Source organism: Centrocercus urophasianus, unplaced genomic scaffold, assembly GCF_019232065.1.
Source record: "Centrocercus urophasianus isolate 14NV4802_14NV808 unplaced genomic scaffold, USGS_Curo_1.0 seq_31, whole genome shotgun sequence".
Classification (NCBI taxonomy): domain Eukaryota; kingdom Metazoa; phylum Chordata; class Aves; order Galliformes; family Phasianidae; genus Centrocercus; species Centrocercus urophasianus.
Genome location: NW_024884878.1, coordinates 2,156,227 through 2,165,776, shown reverse-complemented (window position 1 = coordinate 2,165,776; position 9,550 = coordinate 2,156,227). Strand labels below are relative to the sequence as shown.

Below are 9,550 nucleotides of genomic sequence, written 5' to 3'. Positions count from 1 at the left end.
TGCTATCCTGCAAACAAATGGGCTCAAAGCAAAACCGGTTCTGGCTCCAGCTGTAATATTTTGAAAACACGTTGCCAGTATCACCTAAATAAATGCTTTGACCATTAGAGTGGAAAGGATGACACTTCAAATTGTGCTTGGATACAAAATTTAAAAAGCTTAAAAACTGTTCACAAAAAGGAAGACACTTATCTAGAGCATGGGACACATTTATTTTGCATAAGTGCACCGGATGACAGGGGAAGTTTAAGCCATTTTACAAGTGATTTAATAGAAGAGACGGCAGACATGATACACTCAATTTTTCTGAAGTTACATAAAGGAAAAGACAAAAAAAAAAAAAAATACAAACAAAACTCCCCATAAACTTATTTCTTCATTATTCATGAAGGCCATATATAGTGACTTACAGTTCGTGGACCTTACACTGCTGTTTTTTTTAACTGTGGTCTCTTAGAACTATACACCATCACCACTGCCCTGATACTTTACAGCTTTTAACTTTATTATAACACAGACAATGCGTAAGATGAAGTGGTGTCATTTCTTAAGTCTTTATGGGATTAAAGCTTGGCTTTAAATATATGGCTGATACATGATCACGATACATCAGAACTCAAGAGAAGTACTGCAGTGGGCTTCTGAAACAATACGGGCCGAGGCTGAGGCTGGTAATGATGACACACGTCCAGTCATTCAGGTCTGAGAATCACAAACCCATTTCAAAGTGAGGAAATAAAGATAAAAGCTCAGCTGCAGCAGCCTTACAGAACACAATACTTACTTCAAGTTTCATTCTGGCAACTGTCAAGCAGTTAACGTTGATGAAAGTGCCTACAGACCCATAAAACATTATTATTATGTATGTCATGCCCAGAATTCTTTTTACCTGTGTAACATGATATACTAGAGCAGTTTGGATATGAAATATTTCTGTATCACTGCAATAAATCATAGCGCACTAAAATGCCATACAGCTGAAAGGAAGTGCTGGAATTACTGCCAATGCTCATAGCACCAGAAATCAGAAAGTGTCAGATGCTAAACACTTAATATATCTCTCTTCTGTACCCATTTTAAACTGTAAAAACTCTCTCAGAAGCAATGAAACACCTCATTACAAATACTATTACTGAAATGGGAGGCTGTCAGGCAGTAGCCATTTATTCTCTTAAAGGCTTGATTAGTGTAGAAGACAACAAGCACCAAAACAACGCACATCTGCTAGCACTGCACTGCAAAATGCCATGAGAACCAAGTCAGAAACATGAGACAGTTTTAAAACATTCTTTCAATCGATGATCCAGTTTTGGGGGTCACAGTATCCTTGTGCCATTTATCTATTAAAAACAAAAAAAAAGGCAATGCACTTATTTGTAACTTCTCAGATTTTTAAAGGATAAAGTTAGTACTGCAATTAACAGCTACACAGCCAGGTAACACCTGCTCCAATATTTGAACCATGTGCACTGGGGTTCTTAGTATACAGAAAAGACAACCAAAGGAAGAAATGGCAGTAGCCTTCCAGTTAACTCTAACAGAGAGGTGAACAAAATCCTCCCAAGCTAGGGAGGATGGAAGGGAAAAGAAGTCTGTTGTTGATTTCCCTTGGTTTTGTACTTTTTTTGTACACAGAGACTGTGCCTGTGCAAATCCGCCAGGAATTCAGCATGGCTGTCAGCAGACTGTACTGGGTGCTTGAGCAAAAAGTACACCAAATCTTCACAATGGTTGCAAACAGCTGAGGCAGAAAAACAAAGAAATCGTAACAAATGTTACATGTTATTCCCTAGTTGAGCTGGATTATCAGCACAGTTCACTCAGAGGGGACCTACAGACTGAGTCCAACTGCCCAACCACTTCAAGGCCAGTAAGAGTCAGAGCATACTGAGGAGGGCAGTGCCCAAAGGGCTCCTGAGCACCCATGGGGCACCAACCATTTTTCTGGGAAGCCTCTTCCATCGTCTGGCCACCCACCCTCGCAGTAAAGGAATTTATCCTAATTCTGAGTGCATACCTCCTCTGGTGGCCCCGCGCATAGCAGGGGGTTGAAACCAGATGATCACTGTGGTCCTTTTCAACCCAGCCATTCTATGAGTCTACGGTTCTGACAGGAGGCTTCCTTAGTTTCATTCTAAAGATCTTTTTTTCTTTCCCATTCCTACAAACCATACTGTTTGTCAGAACTCTGACTATCTTCAGTCACACAATTCACATCAGATTCCTAAAAACAGGCATGGCATTTTGGCTCAGAAAAAGGTTATCCATGTGAAATTGAGTTTTTATTGAACACATTAAGTTTCTGCCTCGTTTGGATATTTCCTGTTTAAATGCTATTTTATCTTTTTCCAAAAGTTATTTAGCATCACCAACATGCATAAACTTTATAAGATATTGTAAGTCAGACACACTCTCATCTTGTTTGCAAGTCTTTTCCATGCTATGAAATACTTATCGCCCTACACACCAGCATTATACAAAGAAAACATATTTACACCCCAAAAAAACAGCAATATTGTCCATGCAAAGACCAGCATTTTTATTGAGTGAAATGGAACTCTGCACAGTGTTCTGGATGCCTTTATTTAGCACACCTCCATGGAGTAAGCCCCTCTATCTCAGAGCTGTTAGATGACCCTGCTAGCCAGACCATGTCCTCTTGGTTGTCTTTCCCTTGCTTGCTCCTCACCATCCGAACCAGCCTACTGTGACTGAACAGATATAGGAAAACAAATTCTCATCAGCTAATACTTTTCCTCTTTCTGACTGTACCCTCCGTATGACTCACTTGATCCGGACTATTAGAAATACCATGTCTCATGTAGGTCTATTCCCCAGAATCCAAACATTCTGCCTTCAGAACACTGAAGGCTATTAACATGCACTCTATGTGCTATGACGCACATTCTTCTATTCTCATCACACTCCTCTGAATACGCCATGATGTGCAGCATCTTTTCATTGTGCAAACAGACGGCTTCAAAGCAGACAAAGTCTAAATAGGTAATATGGGTGGATTGCACTGATGAATTTTGCAGAGGCCTTAGCATGCACACGCTGAATCCCCAAACAGAAGGTATGATCCAGGCCAGGCTGGATGTGGCTCTGGGCAGCCTGGCCTGGTGGTTGGTGACCCTGAACTTAGCCTGAGGGTTGAAACCAGATGATCATTGTGGTCCTTTTCAAACAGGCCATTCTAGGATTCCATGATCCAGGAACCTGCCTGGCATGCCTCAACCACCTGGCATTTAGCTCGCAGGACGGAACACCTGCAAAGCGAGCAGCTGTCTGATCAGCTTCTCAGCACCAACCGCCGCGTCCCGCACCTCTGCAGCTCTGCCACGAGCAGACGCAGGCCGGCCCCGGGTTGCAAGGCTGCACCGAGCGCCGCGCAGCCGCGAGCTCTGGCCCTGGACGTGCTGGCACACGCCGCTGTCAGCCTCCTGCCGCAGCAACTATCTTTCCTTCAGGTCCTGGAACTTTGGAGCGCACAGGTCTCACCGCGGTACAGCCTGCACGTTTCTCACGGACCGGCGGCGCAACCCCATCTCCCCGCGACGCCGATACGTGCGGCCGGCCTCCCCGAGGAAGCAGCCCCGTCCGGAGCGGGGCGGCCGCCGTCCTCCCGCCGCCCCTCCCCTGGAGCGCAGCGGGGCAGCGCCGGCCGCGCGGTGGAGCTGAACGCCCCCCCGCCACATGGCGCGGGAGGAGCCGCCCGGCGTCGGGCGCAGGCGCCGCAGCGTTCGGTCGCGCCATGTCCCGCGGGCGGACGGCGCTCGGCGCCATCGCCTGGCTCTGCCTGCTGGTCGCGGCGGCCGACGGGCTGAGGAGGAGGGGACCCAGCGTGACGGCCAAGGTGACTCCGGGCCGGGCCGGGCGGGAAGCGGTCGGTCTGTCGGTCTGCTCTGGGGCGGCCCGCGAGCTCCGCCCGCCTCGCCTCGCCTGCGAGGAGCGGTGCCCGGAGGCCGCGCCGCGCTCGTTGCGGCGGGATACCGCGCGGCAGAGCCCGAGGAGCGGCGTGGGGTGTCCCGGCCCCCGCCCTATCGCCCCGTGCCGGTGCTGACATCGCCTTCGCTGCGGCGCGGAGCGGCGTCACCGTTTCCGTGAGCTGTCGCACGGTGTGGTGACGCCTGGAGCTCTGAGCTGGCTCGGGCTGCCCGCCGGGGTTTGCTGTTGCGTTCGCTGCCGTACCGGTGCCGCGGGCGCTGAGCCGGGCCGTCCCGCTGCCCGCTCCGCCGTGCCGTGCCTGCCCCGTTACGGCGATTTTTAACTTCGGCTTCTATCCCTGCAAATCTGAAGCTGCAGCGTCTGACGGCTCAGCGACGTTTCGTTCCCTTTTCGAAGGACTTGAAGAGAGGTGGTGACCCCAGGTTGTGCCCGAGAGGTCCGGGTTGGGCGTTAGGACACATTTCCTAACGTTTCGGGGAGCACAGGCATTTTCGTGTGCAGCTCTGCCGCTTGTGAAGCCTGGCCTCAGTTCGGGATAGGAGCTTTGCCTTCTCTCCCGTGCTCTGTGTACGCATTTGATAGTGCTGCTGCCAGCAGGCATTGCTGGCAGCCTTGGCTGTGTCACCAGCACCCTGCCTGGACAAGATTTCCATAGAAAATAAGGTGTGTTTAGAAAACCTGCACAGGTTTTTTTTTTTTTCCTGTGCGCCCATACCTAAAGAGAGCTGACTGCAAAATGAAGAAAGATTCATTTATAAAAATGCCAGGAAATCAGGGAAAGTTTGTTGTTAATGCTTTGGAAGCCACACATCTAACTAGTACAAGTATTTGGTGCCAAGTGCCAAGAAAATGGATGAGGTGCATCAAAAGGAATGTTATTTTCTTTATAAAGCTTTTGTAACATTAGCCAGGAGTTCAACAGTCAAAACCACATGGAAGAAGAAGAAACAGTAGAAATGTTTGGTAGGAAAGCATGAAAGAGGCATTGACATTGGAGAGACTGTGGTCATTTATTATGATAATTGGACTAATTTCTTAGAGTTGCAGACTAGTAATATTTGGTCGAGTGCAGAACAGCAAATACCACATCACAGGAATACACATTGCTGTTTCCTAGAAGTTGTAATAGTTTTTATGTAACTTTTTCAGAACTTAAAACTCCTCATTTCCTGACAGCTGCTCCTATTTAATCATTTGAACAGTTTTGCTGTTCATAGACACACACAGACATTCTGAACTATGTTAAATGCCTCCTAACTCTTTTGTCTTTTCCACATATGCTTTTTAGCAACACGCACGTAGAAGACTTCAGGCAACCAACTACCTACTGCAGCCTGCTTCTTCCTCCAGGCAGTTCTGGGCTGCTATGTGGGGAGTGGACACCTTGCTGGAGCAGCAGGGTTTTCTTCCCACCTTTTCCCACTGCATAATCTGGTTTTGGAAACTGGAAGGAAACTAGCACCTGAGGATTGTAATATTAGTCGTGAGCGCCCCAGAGGCTATTTCTTACCATTGTTCATGTTTGTGTCTCTTTTCTTAACAAATGCACCTAGGTGTTCTTTGATGTGAAGATTGGAGACAGAGATGTTGGCAGAATTACAATTGGGTTATTTGGAAAGGTTGTCCCAAAAACGGTGGAGAACTTCATCGTGCTGGCAACTGGAGAAGTAGGTTTGCAGTTTTCTTCCTTTGTGTGCTAAAGTTTGGAGTGGGGAATGAGTAAATGCCGTTTTGGCTGTGAAATGTCCACTTCACCTCAGTGCAGTCAGTGCAAGAGTGCCGTTCCCGAGTCCGTGCTCTGCTGTGTGAGACACAGAAGTCCTTGCATCACAAGATGCCACTGGGGCTGGCTGTCAGCACCATGGCGTGTCCCTGCCCAGCAGATGTGCCATGAAGAGGCACTGTGGTCAGCACTGGTCAGACAGACTTGTACCCTCTATGCAGTCACCTGCATCTCACTGCTGTTTCTTGCCAGCATTTGGCTCAGGTGGTGGTATGTTCTCTGAAAGCTGACCACTTACCACGTGCACATTTCCATATGATCATACAGAACTGTGTGTTACATTCATTATTTCATTTTCTTAGAGAGGATATGGATACAAAGGAAGTAAGTTTCATCGTGTGATCAAAGACTTCATGATTCAAGGAGGGGATTTTACAGCTGGAGATGGATCAGGAGGTAACATACCTTTCTTATGGCTTCTTTCCTTTCTTTGAGGGTTTACTGAAAAGATGGATGAAAAAGTATTTTCCTTTTTTCTTTCAACTCCCATAAACAAGAAAAAAAACATTTATTTTAGAAACAGCTAGTTCTTTTCCAGGCATCTTGGAAGATAAGATGCACAAATGCAGGTTACCAAATAAAAGTGTGCGTATACCTTCCTTGTCCTCAGCTTCTGCAGATAGCGCTTTCTGTCTGTGACTTTTCCCCAGTCAGGAGCCTGGCTTTGCAGTGGGCATGGCAAGCCCTTTGAGCAGCTGAGCAGCTCCTACAGCCATTTCCACCATTCCCCTGCTCTGCTTTGCAACAGCACTGCTTTCCTGATTGCAAGTATACGTGGACCAATTTCAGTCACCCAGCAGCAAACTAATCTGCAACAAAGCAAGGAAAGCACTCAGGGGGAAGCAGGTAGGGAAAGAGCAGTCTCACCTCCCTTGTCCTCAGCTCAGCCATTTCTGTGGAGCATTCCAAAAAGTGCTGCAGGAGAGAAATCCAAAGCAGGGACAGAGAAATTGAAATGAGTGTCTTGCACTCTCTTTTTTCTTCCACTAAATCTATAACTGCCTCCTGAACCTCCAGAAGACCACATCAGCCAGTTCGGGAGAGCAGTCTAGTGCAGCATCTCTTGCATTGCATGCATTCTGGCCTGATTTCTTCTCTTCCTTTACACGCGTGTTCATCAGGTGCTACGATTTGAACTGTCCGTGTGCAGTGTTAGTGACTTCCCCGCTGGGACAGAATGGAAAACACATTCCTTTTCCTTGCAGCAAACAGTGGGGAAGGCTAAAATACCACAGACACAGTTTTAGCACTAAAGGTAGGCAAGGTTTGTTTGCCTGCTACTACTGTTTGTTGGGATAGCTATGGTGGTGTGTTGGGGCAGCATCCCTACAGGCACTGTGCAAACAGGGAGCACAGCAGCATTCTCTTTTCAAAGTTACAGTATTTAACCATGACTATTCTTTCTCTTTTCAAGCACCAAAATTGTTACATAATGTTGCTATAGATACACATGGAGTCTGTGACACTAGCTTCCCTAGTCTTCATAAACACGTTTAAAGCAAAATACAAAAATATACTATGCAGAAAGTGTTACAGGAGTACCAAAGTTGCCACAAAACATGACTACCTTATTTTCAGTGGCCATAAAGATGCCATTTGAATTTGCTGGGATGAAGTATCACTGCTGCTCAGCGATGTATTTTAGTAGGATCTTTGAAGATACTGAGTTTGCTTGTTAAATTCAGAGGCTAAAGCATCACTAGCTTTGAATATTCTTTCCATGTATCTAGTGTTTTAGTTCACCTTATTCTTTTCTCTGCATGCAAAATCTTTTCAGTTACTGAATCACAACAGTGATGTTAGGCTTACTCAAATGATGAATCTTTTAAGTCTCGACTTTGTACTTGTTTCATTTTTTAACAAGGTTGTGGGTTGTTTGCTTTTTTAAGAAAAAAAACAAACAAACTTTTTTTATGTCACAGGAAGAAGCATTTATGGAGAAAGGTTTCCAGACGAGAACTTCAAGCTCAAACATTATGGAATTGGATGGGTTAGCATGGCTAATTCTGGCCCAGACAGCAATGGATCCCAGTTCTTTATCAGTGTGACAAAACCTTCCTGGTTAGATGGAAAACATGTAGTATTTGGCAAAGTCCTTGATGGAATGGTAAGCTGAAAGCAAATAATTCAGGGAAGTATTCTCCTGTATTATACTGGTTAGTGTAACTTAGAGCCATCTTGAACAACTGAGTGTTCATGTGGTGTGCATTTGGTAGAAAACGGATGTGAAGAACTTGAAGCTAGGAGATTTGGAACTGAAATACCAAATGATGGCCCCTTGTTTCAGATCACTAGCCAACGAAGTCAACATTGACAACTTTGCAGACTGCAGAGTTCAGGTCCCCCTGCTAGTAATGCTGCCAGCCATGAAATAATTATATTTCTGCAAGCTGTAGGTAACTCTTTAGTTGTTAGGTCACATGAGTGTGAGGTATACAAACAAATATTCAGAACTGTTTAAAAAGGAAACAAATGATAGTCAGTACCCTCCACGTGTACACAGCAGCAAAACTGATCAAGTGCATCACTGCAAGGGCCAAGCAGTATGCAAGTTCAGAAGTGTTATTTCCCATTGATTATACTTCTTTTAACTCCATGTAACTCATTACTCCATTTAATCTATATTTTGAAATGAGTGGGTAAACACGACCTTCTGCACCAGTTCTTTGAGGAGTTTGCAGACCTCATCAGAGCACTTCCCCCTCACATCCCATCCTGAGTATCCAATTCAATTCTTAGGAGCTCAGCAGCTGAAAAAAAATAATTGAAGAGAGATTAAAACTGAGTTTTAGTCTAGTTAGATGAACTGGCAGATAACAAAAAATGAGTGCTCAGTATTTCTAACTGAATTTTGTCCTTTAGAAATAGCTACTTCGATCTCTTGCCTAATACATATAATAAAGGTAGAAGCGGTCACCAGGAGCACTTAACTGCTTGCTGTGTGCCAGACTTGAGCCGCTGGAGCTTTTTTTATCCAACTGATCTGTGCTTTATTTTTTACAGTCTGTGGTGCACTTGATAGAGCTTCAGCAGACGGATGAACATGACCGCCCTCTTCATGACTGCGTGATCGTGAACAGTGGCAAAATAGCTGTAAAGGAACCATTCGTAGTGGAAGTAGATGACTGGTGAGAACAGTGCTCAGTGTGGAAAGTACAGTGTAATCCTTTGAGGTCTAAGTTTTTTGACTGATCTCAATCGTCTATTGAGTTTTCTCCTTAAAACACATTAAGCTATATGCAGGTGATGCTCCTAAGTTGCCAGCTACATAAAGATAGTGCTGTGTGTAACAGCTGGATGGAGCAGTCAGGCCTTAGAACTCAGGACAAGGCCTGCACATTCCTAGAGCTTACTGAAAATCTCTCATGAAAGACTGTAGAAGTACTTCCTTTTTTCAAGGCATGAAATAGTCATTTTGTATTCTTTGGAAATTTTCACAATATTTGTTACTGCCTTTTAACTGAAAATGTTATTTTCTGTAGAAGTATCTGCTTCTTTTAAATACGTGTCTCTGGGGAAAAAAAGTAAAATACAGACATGTTTTGAATAAAAAACTTTGATTTCAGATAATTCATGAAGAGTTTTGTTTTTTGTTTTTCTCTCCCTTTTTGCTTTCTTCCCACTTCATTTGAGTCTGCAAACCATGCGGAGTGCTGCTTTTCAGATGAGGTTTCAAGATTTGAGCAGGGTGGCAGATTTCCTTAATGTGTGAGTTGAAGTTCTGCTGTCTTTCAAAAAAAGCAGTGCATTCAGATGACAATCCTGCAATCAGGAAGTAGCAGGTTGTCTCACTAAATACGATTGCCAGTTAGAAACTGG

At 45.1% G+C, this 9,550-nt stretch overlaps 1 protein-coding gene across 1 annotated transcript; it reads left to right on the top strand.

The window, feature by feature from the left end:
• Positions 1-3,718: 3,718 nt before the first annotated feature.
• PPIC (peptidylprolyl isomerase C) lies at positions 3,719-9,288 on the top strand. Its single transcript, XM_042829579.1, has 5 exons — positions 3,719-3,856; positions 5,502-5,615; positions 6,034-6,127; positions 7,654-7,838; positions 8,735-9,288. The coding sequence occupies exons 1-5, from the start codon at positions 3,755-3,757 to the stop codon at positions 8,861-8,863; spliced, it is 624 nt and encodes a 207-aa protein (XP_042685513.1). The 5' UTR covers positions 3,719-3,754; the 3' UTR covers positions 8,864-9,288.
• The last annotated feature ends 262 nt before the right edge of the window (positions 9,289-9,550 follow it).

Coding starts and splice junctions, on each gene's coding strand:
- PPIC (XM_042829579.1), top strand. CDS start 3,755: ATGTCCCGCGGGCGGACGGCGCTCGGCGCCATCGCCTGGCTCTGCCTG. Junction 5,616..6,033: donor TCGTGCTGGCAACTGGAGAA/GTAGGTTTGCAG, acceptor TCATTTTCTTAG/AGAGGATATGGATACAAAGG. Junction 7,839..8,734: donor GCAAAGTCCTTGATGGAATG/GTAAGCTGAAAG, acceptor TATTTTTTACAG/TCTGTGGTGCACTTGATAGA.